The 15,188-nt window shown below is 40.6% G+C and overlaps 2 protein-coding genes across 3 annotated transcripts in view; both read left to right on the forward strand.

The window, feature by feature from the left end:
- il17rd (interleukin 17 receptor D) overlaps positions 1-3,714 on the forward strand; it is a 60,924-nt gene extending 57,210 nt beyond the window's left edge. For both annotated transcript variants that reach the window (XM_064966956.1, XM_064966958.1), the window contains exon 14: positions 839-3,714. In XM_064966956.1, the coding sequence (XP_064823028.1) occupies positions 839-972 (134 nt within the window). In that variant the 3' untranslated portion in view covers positions 973-3,714. The remainder of the gene's footprint in view (positions 1-838) is intronic.
- A 2,950-nt stretch (positions 3,715-6,664) lies between these two features.
- The window catches only part of arhgef3 (Rho guanine nucleotide exchange factor (GEF) 3), a 116,574-nt gene continuing 108,050 nt past the window's right edge, over positions 6,665-15,188 (forward strand). Inside the window, exon 1 of the mRNA XM_064966959.1 lies at positions 6,665-7,013. Coding sequence (XP_064823031.1) covers positions 6,979-7,013 — 35 coding nt within the window. The 5' untranslated portion in view covers positions 6,665-6,978. The remainder of the gene's footprint in view (positions 7,014-15,188) is intronic.

The following is a 15,188-nucleotide window of genomic DNA, read 5'->3' on the forward strand; positions in this document are numbered from 1 at the left end:
GACAATGAGTCATCTAATTTGAATCGGAGATGATTCAGTCTGATGAGTCAGTCAGACTGACATCCTAACAGAGTTTCTCAAACCACTCCTGGTCGTTACACAGAATTGTTTTATACACCGTGTCCATATTCATAAGAATCAATTCCCCTCGCCCACAAATTGGGGAAAACAAACATTCTTTCCCATTGACCCCCATTGTAAAAGATATATATTAAAGAAAAAACAAGATGTGCTGAAAAGCTGCTTTGTTGTTATCCTGACCTACGGTTCGCAACGCTCCCAAGTAGGGAGATGGAGCCTCACTCACTCATGTGGCTGCTATCACCATCATGAAAAGGGGCAATATTATGTTTTTATAAGGAGTGAGAACACTCGGGAGCAGGCAATGTTGAAAAGTAATCTTATGACATGTTGGACTTTTCTTAAATATAGTTTTGTTATTGACTGAAACAAGAAGACAACAAAACAAGTGTGTTTGAAAAAGGTTTTTGCTGTGAGCCAATGGAGTAACCTAGGTAACCACCGGTTGTTTTCACCAACGGGCGGGTGGAGACCGTGACGTTCTATCTAATACCGACTGGGAGTATTCAGGGGTGGAAATGGAAAAAGTTACTAATTCCCACCCCTTTCTTTGTTTCAGCACACCTGAAATCAACATGTTCAACGAATCATCAAGCCCTTGATTAGTTGAAACAGCTGTGCTACTAATAAATTGTATTTTAAAGTACTGTTGCTAAAGTGCCCATGGCCTGTTGCTAAAGTGACGTCATTTGTGTTGAATTATGTTTGTTGTGCCTCCAGAAGTTGCTGAATATCTCTTCATCTTGTGTGTCTTCAGGTGATGAGGAGCCACCTGCTGTCAGCTCTCTGCGCTGCGCCATGGCAACCATCTGTAAAGCTGAGCTCCACCAACACCATCTAAAGCAGTCTGAAGGACTGGGGCTCCCTCCTGTTCCTGTTCCTCCCTTGTAGTGAACGGAACAACAACTTTACATTACCTGGACACGCATAATGACACTTTACTGCCTTCAGAGACACTGCCTTGATACAGACCATCATCCTGAGTTGTACTAGCTATCTAAAACATTGAATCCCAAATGAACAGTGTACGGTAACCAAGCCCATGGATGTCAGTGATGTCATCCGCTTTAGAATCTCTGTGGACTTGTGGCTGATAGAACACTGAGGAATGTTGATGTCATTGTTTTAGAACACAGAGGGTTTTGTGAACGTTCTAAGTTGTGTGAAGGCAAGGCGTTATTTAATCAAATGGTTGTATGTTGTTTTGCATCGCTGTCCTGTATTTGTTAAGTCTTCTAAATGTGTTTATTTTAGACTAGGCCAGATCTTCCCTTTAAAACATCCCATACCAGGTTACTAGTTCACTAACACATCTGCTTCAACTCCTCTAATAATCATCAACCCTAGATTACTTGAATGAGGTGTGTTAGTGCTGGGCTTGAACAAAAAGTCTGCGACTTCAACACCAGATGTAGTGTGTTTCTAACTGGGACAGTTCCGTGAGCCAGTGGTGATGACCACATGCTCTTTTAAGTGAGAGAACATTGGTTTGTTACTTCATTCTAATTTATTGAAAATTATGAAATATGAAATTACTTTTTAAGGATACAAGGTGCTGAAATTATTGTGTCAAAACATTTACTTGTTTTTTTTATGTAGTTTTCACACCAATTTGTTTTACTAATAGAAAAGGTTTGACAATTATTGTGTAAGAGATCAGATATATTGGGAGTACCTAGGGCTGTGTATGCTCACTAGGGCTGTGTATGCTCACTAGGGCTGTGGCAGTTCATGACATCTCGTCAGCCGGTGATTGTCAAGCAAATAACTGTCGGTCTCACGGTAATTGACCGTCAATTAACATAAACACATTTAGCATCTCCTGGTTTCCACATATTGCCTACAAGCCACTGATGCAGACATTTGGATCATCTACATTTAAAAAAGTCTATTAAATCCATGTAATAAAGCCAACACCTTCACAAAAAAATCCATTATTATTTTAGACAGGTCTAAAGAAACATGATGGTGAAGCTAATGTAGTCTATTTCAGAAGAACTGAATTGCATACTCTGAGTTGTCCTCATGTTAGGTACTGATCTGGCAGTGCCATGTGGCTGTTGGCTACAATAGTTAATTTAGCGGACAAAATTTGGTTAGAATTCCGTGGCATTATTTTATATTATGAAGAATACAATTGAACAAAGCTGAATAAAATATAAAGGATGTTTTCTCCAAATGATTTGAGGGGTGTGCACATGTGGTATTCTGTTTTGAGCAGTTAACAAACAAATAGATACTCCTATATGCTTAATTTAAAATTAATAATGTAACTTTAGTTGTTCAACAAACGTTGGGCTATATGTTTTGATTTTTAATACATTGTAAGGCTGCATGATGAGACTAATGATCATTTGAAAAAAGTTGCTTGAAAGGCATGTGCTCTGCTTTTTTTGCGCTGGCTGTTGTCTACACACTTCATCAGTCTCTCATTCACAATTTGACAAGCACTTGACAATGCCTCAAATTTCCCAGGGGCATCCCCTTTGTGTGGCCGATGCACCCTAAAACAAGTTGTGCGTTTGGTGGCCAGTACCCGTTGTTCCTTTCTCCCTGATAGCTACATACTTCGAAGCACCCCTCACTCACATGGCTCAGGTCGTTCTCACAAGCTACAAGTGAAGAGCGACACTTTGGGAACACAACTCCTTATCCAATTCCAACGTACATATTGAATATATTGGAAGAAGAGCCCAAATTTACTTTTTGTCAACCAACAAGATGAGTAGACCTAATGAACAGCAAAACCACTAGCCTATGTCAATCTACTATCCCCCATAGTACAAAAGTTGACTTATTCTATTCTTTGCGGGAAATAAATATTCCAAACATAGTCTGGGACAGTTGTGGGATGTGATAGATCCCAAATTATTATTACAATCACTAGCATTAAAAAGCTTTTTTACACGATGAGACTGAAGCAACAGATCGGAACGTTTGTCTTAAAATGTGATAAACTATTAGGCTATTTCATCACATTATAAGCGCAGCAATGCACACATGGCAGTAGGCCATTATCAAAAATGCTATTATGCATGTAATGCTTTTATTATAAAGGTGCATTTTTATGCTGAAATTTTTCTTCCCCAAACTTGAGACTCACGTGCTGCTTAAGTATGTATGCCAGTTAGGCTCTACCCCCCTTGTAAAGCAGATTAATGTACTTCATTTTAAGAAAATATTTGGCCACTTTAGATGTGATAAAAACCTTATCAAAACATATAGACCTATGGGCTAGGCTACATGAGGTGTGTGACTATGATTAGAAAAATTCACAAAAAAAAGAATTGTTTCTTTCAATATCAGCCTATCAATATTAGTGATTTAGCTAATATTTTCACCCATCAGACTATTCTTGATTTAATCTTGTCTTTACATATACTAAATAATATATCTGTGAAATGTGTTTTGATTTAGAATGGATCATTATCATGCACCTGTATGGAAACAGGGTCAGCGGGAAAAAAATACATGTCATCTATGCACTTAAATAGTGAATGGAGGACTCTTTTCCCCGTGCGGTTTATTTTCATGCCAGCCAGGTAGACTATACTGTGGTAAAGATAAGCAAAATAAATGATAATGAGAAATAAATATAGTAGGCCTAGCCTATAGAAGGCTGATGGGATCCTCCTCTGTTTTCTCGTGTAATTTCATAGCCTATAGAAATGTTGCACAACAGGAGCTCATGGGCTCTCATGAAGTGTTTGATTACATTTTTGATTACATTTGCATTGATGTCAGAGTGATTAGAGGGACAATCGAGTGCTGAGTAGCAGGCAGTTAGCAATCTTGGTAGACTACTAATGAGCGTCAGCAGCATCAGAGCTTGGAGAAAGCCGGTGTTGTGGTAATATGGTCACCCTCCCAGGAGTACCCACACTATTTGATCATATATTTGACACCAGCAGTTCTGCATTTTTTTTGTCTCCATCAGAGGAGTGGACAGGGGTGTCCATTTTAGGAGCAATTTCATAAACTAAATGTCTTTATTTGAAACTTGGGAAATATACTGTTATTCAACTCTTAAAGAGAAAAATCGAATTCAGTCTTATATATACGGTGCATTCGGAAAGTATTCAGACCCCTCGACTTTTCCCCCATTTTGTTCAAGTTACAGCCGTATTCAAATATTTATTAAATTAACAAATGTGGTCATCAATCTACACACAATACCCCGTAATGACAAAGTGAAAACAGGTTTTTAGAAATGTTTGAAAATGTATAGAAAAAAAAACAAAAACAGAAATACCTTATTTACATAAGTATTTAGCCCCTTTGCTATTATGAGACTCTAAATTGAGCTCCGGTGCATCCTGTTTCCATTGACCATCCTTGAGATGTTTCTACAACTTCATTGGAGTCTACCTGTGGTAAATTTAATTGCTTGGACATGATGTGGAAAGGCACACAACTGTCTATATAAGGTCCCACAGTTGACAGTGCATGTCAGAGCAAAAACGAAGCCAAGAGGTCAAAGGAATTGTCCATAGAGCTCTGAGACAGGATTGTGTCTAGGAACAGACCTGGGGAAGCATTGAAGGTCCCCAAGAACAGAGTGGCCTCCATCATTCTTAAATGGAAGCAGTTTGAAACCACCTCGAGGCTTAGAGCAGGCAGCCTGGCCAAACTGAGCAATCAGGGGAGAAGGGCCTTGGTCAGGGAGGTGACCAAGAACCCAATGGTCACTCTGACAGAGCTCCAGAGTTAATCTGTGGAGATGGGAGAACTTTCCAGAAGGACAACCTTGTCTGCAGCACTGATCGAACATCTCTGGAGAGACCTGAAAATAGATGTGCAGCGACACTCCCCATCCAACCTGAAAGGGCTTGATAGGATCTGCAGAGGAGAATGGGAGAAACTTCCCAAATACAGGTGTGCCAAGCTTGTAGTGTCATACCCAAGAAAACTCAAGGCTGTAATCGCTGACAAATGTGTTTCAACAAAGTACTGAGTAAAGGTTCTGAATGTGATAAATATATTTTTTTATACATTTGGACCATTTTCTAAAAACCTATTTTTGCTTTGGCATTATGGGGTATTGTGTGTAGATTTGATGAGGGGGAAAAAACAATTTAATCAATTTTAGAATAAGGCTGTAACATAACAAAACGTGTAAACGGTCAAGGGTTTCAGTGCCAGTCATTTTTTTACAGGGCTTTGTAAATATGCAAAAGTAGTTAAATAAAATCTGTTTTATTCCAGTTTTGTATAGTTTTTAAATTCTTCGTTTTTTTTCTACATGACATACTGTTTTATAGTACTCTAACGTAGGACATAAACATAAATTGAAATAAAGTTTATTTGTATTATTTACAACTTTGATTCTAGCCTCAGACAACCAGTTCAAGGAGATGGGACTTGGAATGATGGCTCCACAAAACGAAATGTTTTTTCCTGCTCAAAAACTAAACATGAAGATCACAATCTGTTACAATATCATTTACACGTTTTTATTTGGAAACAGATAAGTGTATTTGATATGTTCCCAGTTGAAGTGCTATTTGAAGTGGTAGACCAATTGAGTGAGCAACTGATTTCGCTGTACAATACATATAAACGTAGGTAGCAGGTGTTAAAGAAACGCTTGAAACTAGATCCCCTAAATCAGGGTTCCCTAACTGGCAGTGGTTTTATTTGGCACTTCAAGTTATCTGAGCAATAAATATATATGTATATTACACTGAGTGTAGAAAACATTAGGAACACCTGCTATTATTTATACATTTTTTTCTTCGAAAAATGTCAGCACGGTTGTTTTTTATGTTTTTTAGTCAAATATGTTTGGTCTTCTTGCGGTCAATTTGCAGTCTACATATTATTTCTAATTATCTTCCGGCTCCCCGAAAATCCGCGCAAGAAAAAAATCGTCCGGTGGCTAAATCTCGTTGATGATCGCTACCCTACATACCGGTCTTGAACAGATGAAAAACAACTATCGGTGGAGGTTCTTTCTTGTGCACTGCTCAACCAAACCAGTGAATGTGGAGGAGGAGTTCAAATCGATATTCGCTTTGTTAAAGCCGGGACTCGGCAGAGGTGACTGTCGCTCTGGGCCAAGTGCACTTGGACGTGTATTGTAAATCCAAGGTCCAGGTTAAGATACACTTATGATGCAATGTATCCTATTATTGCGTGTTTCAGTAACTGTCACATATCATAATGTTTGGGATAGAAGTAAACCTTTGTAAAAGCTATACATATTTCCTCCAACCTACAAATTAAGTCACATGTTTGTCTATTATAAACATTATGGCTTTCATTAGGACTGACAGTCACGCTTAAATTCAGTAGCAATATGGAACGTGTATTAACCATTAATAATCTTCCTTTTTAGATGGTGTAGATTAGCTTCCAGTGGTGAATATAATGTACTATTGAAAAGAGAACATTGGTGTAAAGAGCGGATTGGAAATCACACCGATGACTACACTTCCTGTAGGCTATTATTTACTATTGTAATTTCCCATGGTGTGCACTGTACTGTATTATCTCGCTGTAAAAAAAAACCACTTTGGTCACACACACAAACATGCAGTGTTTATGGGCGGTGCTTGGAGCCGCTATACAACTGCACAGTGGACCAGAATCTGTGTTCCGTGAGGCACCAATGAGTGAAACAACCGTAGGCACAGAAAAAAAGAAGTGTAACACCTGATGGTTAAAAACAAAGCTCGACTATTTCAAGGGCGATACGTTATGTATGTAAATATTGGGGATTCAAAGTGAAACTTTTTCATTATTATAAGCGGGAAAAGTAGTTTATTATTTTTTTAACCGGGACTGTTTGGAGTTGACAGTCTATGTATGACGAGACGATTATAGATTACTTGTTTCCTCGTTCGAAAAACGTTTTAGTTTTTTGGGGATACATTACAGTGGAAGAAATCTAATCACATGCAAACAAGCGATGGAAACAAAGACGTTTCAGGGTAAGATGTCTTTCTATTTGAACTCAAACTCAACCAATCAGACTTGCCATAATTTCCATAAATATAGTCAACACCAACGACAAACATGTTGTGGTTTATTTGTTATATTTCTTGGGCGACATTGTATGGGATACAGTGTGTGGGGTAGAATGGAGGTTCATTTACATTACATTACATTTAAGTCATTTGGCAGACGCTCTTATCCAGAGCGACTTACAAATTGGTGAATTCACCTTATGACATCCAGGTTCAATAAACTGTTAACAGGGTCTAAATCATGAACTTAATCATCATAAAACATGACGGGGCAGCAGGGTAGCCTAGTGGTTATAGCGTTGGACTAGTAACCAAAAGATTGCAAGTTCGAATCTCTGAGCTGACAAGGTACAAATCAGTCATTCTGCCCCTGAACAGGTAGTAAACCCACTGTTCCTAGACCGTCATTGAAAATAACATTTTGTTCTTAACTGATTTGCCAAGTAAAATAAAGGTAAAAACCTGAACCTGAGTGACACAATAATGTTATTTGCATGATATTGTAGAGTATAGTCAGTAGGTAGTTTCTATGACCAACTGTAGCCTATATTTTAACTCAGTTTGTGTGGTGGTGGTGGATATGGGTAAAGATGATGATGATGAAGTTTATAATTATACAACCTTTATCCCACATACACACAGCTTCATTTGTCAATTCAGGAAAGCATTGCCAAGACAATTTTGTCATTTCTATATTCAATCTCTCACATATCGACCTGCATGATGTCAGAATGGGCTCGTAATGAGGTCACTAAGAGTTCAAGTGGCCAACTGTAGGAACCTACTTCTAATTCTACTGTAGCTGATGACTGAAGTTTCCCCAGTTGTCTGTGATTTACTGTGTGTGCCTTTCTGTCTACCAGCAGAGTCAGTCCTCAGGGTCAGATACTGGTGGCCTCTGGTACTTGTAATGTTTTGTCACATCTTTGGCCTCCCATTCATGGTCTTCAGGAGAGCAAACATCATCCAGGTGTTGGAATGCTGCTGTCTCTTTGAGGCTGGTTTTGTCGCAACTTTCAGGAATCCCAGCTACAGCCTGGCAGTTTGAAATCTTCTTCACAGTTTCATTTGTTCCACTTCTTAGTATTGTTTCTGTTCTATTCTCTCTCACCCATGTACATAGGACTATTGTCACACGTGGACAGAAAGGAGCTTTAAAGGAACCGTTTGAGAGTTCTCATCCATCTCTGCCATTCATACACTTTAACATGTTGTTTTTGACTGAGAAATGGGAATATTTCACTGGCTACGCTCAGTTGGTATTATAAACATCTACATTTCAACATTCAGTCAAAAGCCATGATGACAGACGAGGCGGCCGGCTTTCATTTTCACATGCCGCATCTTTTTAATCAGCAGGTGTTAAGGCCTCAACTATTGAGGCCACAGTTGAGTTGTAGTAGTACCCTGGTTGTCTACACAGTGTCTCAGGCTTGTGCATACCAGGATTTGTGTGGTATGTGGGAGCTGGCAAATCAGGTTTTTGTCTGTGAACACATGGATTGAAGTGAAGAGGTCAGAGTTTTGGATGTGAACACATGGGGTGAACTGAACAGGTCAGCGTTTTGGATGTGAACACAGAAGTGGGTGAACCCAAGCATGCATACCAATTGGCACACTATTCCCTACTGTACATAGTGCACTACTTTTGATGAGAGAGGGAGAGAGGGCAAGGGAGAGTACCAGAGGACCAGTATGCTCAACCCTAATCCCCAACCTAATCCCCTTTCAATGTGGCAGAATAAATCATCTTTTGACATGGACTGACGGCCGCATTGCTTCTCTGAGGTTGGGGCTATCTCTACCCTCTCTCCCTCCCTCTCTACCCTCTCTCCCTCCCTCTCTACCCTCTCTCCCTCCCTCTCTACCCTCTCTCCCTCCCTCTCTACCCTCTCTCCCTCCCTCTCTACCCCTCTCTCTCTCTCCCTCCCTCTACCCTCTCTCCCTCCCTCTCTACCCTCTCTCCCTCCCTCTCTACCCTCTCTCTCTCACTCCCTCTCTACCCTCTCCGGGTCCTTGTTCTCTCTCTTTCTATTCATCATCTCTCTCTTTCTCTCTCTATCTCTCTCTCTCTCTCTTTCTCTCTCTATCTGTCTCTCTCTCTCTCTTTCTCTCTCTATCTGTCCCTCTCTCTCTTTTTCTCCCTTTCACACGTTCATGGCCAACGAGAGCCCTTCCCTGTGTTTTCTGCCTATGTTAGTAGTTTCTGTCAGGCTTCCCTCAGTTCAGTCAGTCTCTACCTACTGTATATGGTTTTTCTCTATATTTGTCTATTTGCCACAGTGTCGATTAGAAAGTTTCCTGTCTTTTCCTCACACACATGAGTTCACACACTCCCTGAGTTCAGCATGGCCAGTGAGGTAATGGTAGATTTTGTGCAGAGGCCTGATTGCAGAGTGGTGGTGGGAATCGCAGACAGAGTGCTGCTGGAAAGCTCCTCCAGAGGACTGGAAAGTTGTTGGGAGCTTTCATGGTTACCACTCCCATCCATTTCCCTGCCTCTGACTCTCCCCTCTCTCCCTCCCTATCTACCGTCTCTCCCTTTCTCTCTCTCTCTCTCTCTCTCTACCCTCTCTCCCCTCTCTCCCTCCCTATCTACCATCTCTCCCTCTCTCCCTCCCTATCTACCATCTCCCCCTCTCTCCCTCCCTATCTACCATCCCTCCCTCTCTACCCCCTCTCTCTCCCTCCCTCCCTCTCTACCCTCTCTCCCTCCCTCCCTCTCTCCCTCCCTCTCTACCCTCTCTCCCTCCCTCCCTCTCTACCCTCTCTCCCTCCCTCCCTCTCTACCCCCCTCTCTCCCTCCCTCCCTCTCTACCCTCTCTCCCTCCCTCCCTCTCTCTCTCCCTCCCTCTCTACCCTCTCTCCCTCCCTCCCTCTCTCCCTCCCTCCCTCTCTACCCCCTCTCTCTCCCTCCCTCCCTCTCTACCCCTCTCTCTCCCTCCCTCTCTACCCCTCTCCCTCCCTCTCTACCCTCTCTCCTTCCCTCCCTCTCTACCCTCCCTCTCTCCCTCCCTCTCTACCCTCTCTCCCTCCCTCTCTACCCTCTCTCTCTCCCTCCCTCTCTACCCCCTCTCTCTCCCTCCCTCCCTCTCTACTCTCTCTCCCTCCCTCTCTACCCTCCCTCCCTCTCTACCCTCTCCCTCCCCCTCTCTACCCTCTCTCCCTCCCTCTCTACCCTCTCTCCCTCCCTCTCTACCCTCTCTCCTTCCTCCCTCTCTACCCTCCCCTCTCCCTCCCTCTCTACCCTCTCTCCCTCCCTCCCTCTCTACCCTCCCTCTCTCCCTCCCTCTCTACCCTCTCTCCCTCCCTCCCTCTACCCTCTCTCCCTCCCTCCCTCTCTACCCTCTCTCCCTCCCGCTCTACCCCCTCTACCGCTCTCTCTCAGGGCAGAGGGTAGCTGTATGTTTAGTAGCGTGGGAACTGTATCCCTGCTAATAACGTTTAGTAATATTCCACTCTATTCTTCTCTTTACAAACAATCTCTCTATATTTTTTAATTCCCCCCCCCCCCCCCAAAAGTCTAAAAATGTTCCAGTGGACAAAGCTATTCTTCAGGGGAAAGACAGGGAGATTCTTTTTGCAGTTACTGTTACACCTCTTCTTCTCTAGTTGAGGTTGAGATGCTATTGAAAGTTCAAACAGTCAAAGAGGCAAGGTTAAACTACGCCCTATAGTCCTAAATGAGGAACAGACAGTGATGTACAATACTTTAAAGTACTACTTAAGTCGTTTTTTGGGATATCTGTACTTTGCTATTTATATTTTTGGCAACTTTTACTTTTACTCCACTACATTCCTAAGGAAAATATATACTTTTTACTCCTTACATTTTCCCTGACGCCCAAAAGTACATTTAGAATGCTTAGCAGGACAGGAAAATTGTCGGATTCACACACTTATCAAGAGAGCACTTTTTTTTATTTAACTAAGCAAGTCAGTTAAGAACAAATTCTAATTTTACATTGACGGCCTAACCTGGCCAAACCCTCCCCTAACCCGGACGACGCTGGGCAAATTGTGCGCCGCCCTATGGGACTCCCGATCACGGCCTGTTGTGATACAGCCCTGGATCAAACTTGGGTCTATAGTGACGCCTCGAGCACTGAAATGCAGTGCCTTAGACCAATTTGCCACTCGGGCCTCTGATCTGGTGGTCTCACTAAACACGAATGCTCCATTTGTAAATGATATCAGTGTTGGAGTGTGCCCAAGGCTATCCGTATTTCTGATTTGCTTAATAAGGAATTTGAAATGATTTATAGTATATACTTTTACTTTTGATATTTTAACTATATTTTAAACCATATACTTTTAGACTTTTGCTCAAGTAGTATTTTACTGGGAGAATTTCATTTTTACTTGAATCATTTTCTATTAACATATCTTTACTTTTACACAAGTATTAAAATTGGGTACTTTTTCCACCACTGGGAAGAGATTAACTGCCCATTAAAAGGACAGCAAGTACACAGCATGTTGTATACTATGTATTTCTTCAGTTGATAAGTGTCTTATTTACTATGTATTACTATGGTATTGATATATTATTATATGACTATGTGTTAGCTCATTCGAATTGGGTTTGTCCTTTGGGCTTGAACCATATGTGAGTCAATACTGTGTTCCCATAGGAAAATGGAGGCAGAGGAGTACTGAGAAAACATTGTGGTGCGTCAATGATATATCATGGGCTGGCCCTCCTAGCAGTTAAAGAGGGGAGCTGTGGGCAGTGTGAATCCGTCCCTCCCTGCCCACTATGGTACATTACTACAGTACATGTGCTGTCACCATGTTGAATACAGATGTCTCCGTATCTGCCTTTGCCCTGCAGTGTCCATATCTGTGAGAACTCTCTCTCCTGCAACTAGAAAGTTACATTATTCATTTAAAGAGCAGCTGCCCCTAAAAACCAACTGCTAATTTAGAAAACGGTCTATATGGCATCGATATGAGTCAGAAACATTTATCTACTGTCCAAAATGACTACAAAGTGTAAATAGGATCATTTCAGACAGAAAGTCAGTGTAGACTGCCCACCCAACTCACGCCCTGACCATACTAAATAAAGACAAAACAAAGGAAATAAAGGTCAGAACGTGACAGTCAGTCTCATCCAACACTGAGTTTTGTGAGACTTGTGGTCGTGACTGCATCACAACATAAATGAATGTTTGGTTTGTTTCAATCCTTACCACATGCCGACAGTAGACAGCACACAAGTAATCGTCAAATTGTAGTGCAGCTGCACGTGACACAATCGTAACACTGTGGTAGATTGAGGTTGACATTGGATATCCATATAGGGCTAGTTAGGGACCATCTGTAATTTACACAATGTACATGGAACAATATAGGACAATTCCTATAGCTCCAAATGTCATTGACTTAACCTCAAACCAGCTATAAATTGTAGATATTAATTTACAAATATTGAAAGCATTTAATGAGAGAACTAAAAGGTGTGCAACATAAAAGTATTGTCTCATTTACATTGTGCAATTTATTGACAGTCCCTAACTATTTTATTTTATTTATTTTATTTCACCTTTATTTAACCAGTTAGGCCAGTTGAGAACAAGTTCTCATTTACAACTGCGACCTGGCCAAGATAAAGCAAAGCAGTGCGACAAAAACAACAACACAGAGTTACACATGGAATAAACAAACATACAGTCAATAACACAATAGAAAAATCTGTATACAGTGTGTGCAAATGAAGTAAGGAGTTAAGGCAATAAATAGGCCAATAGTGGCGAAGTAAATACATTTTAGCAATTTACACTGGAGTGATATATGTGCAGATGAGGATGTGCAAGTAGAAATACTGGTGTGCAAAAGAGCAGATAAACAAAAACAAAAACAAATATGGAGAAGAGGTAGGTAGTTGGCTGGATGTGCTATTTACAGATGGGCTGTGTACAGCTGCAGCAATCGGTAAGCTGCTCTGACAGCTGGCGCTTAAAGTTAGTGAGGGAGATATAAGTCTCCAACTTCAGTGATTTTTGCAATTCGTTCCAGTCATTGGCAGCAGAGAACTGTAAGGAAAGGCGGAGCTATACCTAGCAAAGACTTATAGATGACCTGGAGCCAGTGGGTTTGGCGACAAATATGTAGCACGGACCAGCCAACGAAAGCATACAGGTCGCAGTGGTGGGTAGTATATGGGGCTTAGGTGACAAAATGGATTGCACTGTGATAGACTGCATCCAATTTGCTGAGTGTTGGAGGGTAATTTGTAAATGACATTGCCGAAGTCAAGGATCAGTAGGATAGTCAGTTTTACGAGGCTATGTTTGGCAGCATGAGTGAAGCAGGCTTTGTTGTGAAATACATTTTGCAACAAGGAAATACATTTCGCAACAAAAATATATTTAAATACATTTTTCCAAGGTCGCACACCAGCCGGTTAAAGCTAATTGTCAAAATAAGTTGTGTAACTCAACCCACCGTCAAACACAAACAAGAGACACCAACATCAAGCCACACCTGCAAAACCAACTCACGTTTGAATTCATTCGTGGCTGCTAATATTTTAGTGATGAACCAAATCTAAAACCAGGCCAAATCAGGAAGTGCAGTCACTCTTTAATCTTTATATGTATTTAATAGACTAGGAACTTGAAGCTGTGTTATCTGTGCTTCCTTGTGTGTTTGCTTGTCTCCTTGGTTAACAAGTTGGTTAACAAGTTGGTTAACAAGCCGTACAACTTTCGCTGGTAAACAGCTGTGTGTGTATTCACTCAACTGGATCACATTTTGAGACAATTATTTGAGTGTGATAGGCTCTGCCAAAGCAGTAATATAGTATGTTATATGGTACTATAGTAATATAGTATATTATATGGTACTATAGTAATATAGTATATTATATAGTACTATAGTAATATAGTATATTATATAGTACTATAGTAATATAGTATATTATATGGTACTATAGTAATATAGTATATTATATGGTACTATAGTAATATAGTATATTATATAGTACTATAGTAATATAGTATATTATATAGTACTATAGTAATATAGTATATTATATAGTACTATAGTGATATAGTATATTATATAGTACTATAGTAATATAGTATATTATATGGTACTATAGTAATATAGTATATTATATAGTACTATAGTAATATAGTATATTATATAGTACTATAGTGATATAGTATATTATATAGTACTATAGTAATATAGTATAATATAGTATATAATATAGTATATTATATAGTACTATAGTAATATAGTATATTATATAGTACTATAGTAATATAGTATATTATATAGTACTATAGTAATATAGTATATTATATAGTACTATAGTAATATAGTATATTATATAGTACTATAGTAATATAGTATATTATATGGTACTATAGTAATATAGTATATTATACCTGGTTAACATCATGTATTTACCATCCACTCACAGTGATGCTGTAAAGCTGTAAAGTCTCAGCCAGCCTACTGATAGGAAATGGTGTGTGTGAGAAAGTTGTGCACACACAGCAGTAGTTGCTAGGTGCTAGGAGAGGAGACACCAGCTGTTATCAGAGAGTGAGAGATAAGGCCTTACTGTTTCAGGTAGTGTGTGCGTGCCGTGTGTTCATGTGTATGTGTGTGTGCACGTATTAATTCTTACCAGCTCCGCATTGCACTCTCCTCTGGTTGTTACTCTCTGTTCTCTCATGGTATTGGTGGGCAGACCGGGCACCACCCATTGTGAACCAATCATTGCACTCTCCTCTGGTTGTCACTCTCTGTTCTCTCATGGTATTGGTGGGCAGACCGGGCACCACCCATTGTGAACCAATCATTGCACTCTCCTCTGGTTGTTACTCTCTGTTCTCTCATGGTATTGGTGGGCAGACCGGGCACCACCCATTGTGAACCAATCATTGCACTCTCCTCTGGTTGTCACTCTCTGTTCTCTCATGTTATTGGTGGGCAGACCGGGCACCACCCATTGTGAACCAATCATTGCACTCTCCTCTGGTTGTCACTCTCTGTTCTCTCATGTTATTGGTGGGCAGACCGGGCACCACCCATTGTGAACCAATCATTGCACTCTCCTCTGGTTGTCACTCTCTGTTCTCTCATGGTATTGGTGGGCAGACCGGGCACCACCCATTGTGA

This window comes from Oncorhynchus masou, chromosome 5 (genome assembly GCF_036934945.1).
Source record: "Oncorhynchus masou masou isolate Uvic2021 chromosome 5, UVic_Omas_1.1, whole genome shotgun sequence".
Taxonomy (NCBI): domain Eukaryota; kingdom Metazoa; phylum Chordata; class Actinopteri; order Salmoniformes; family Salmonidae; genus Oncorhynchus; species Oncorhynchus masou.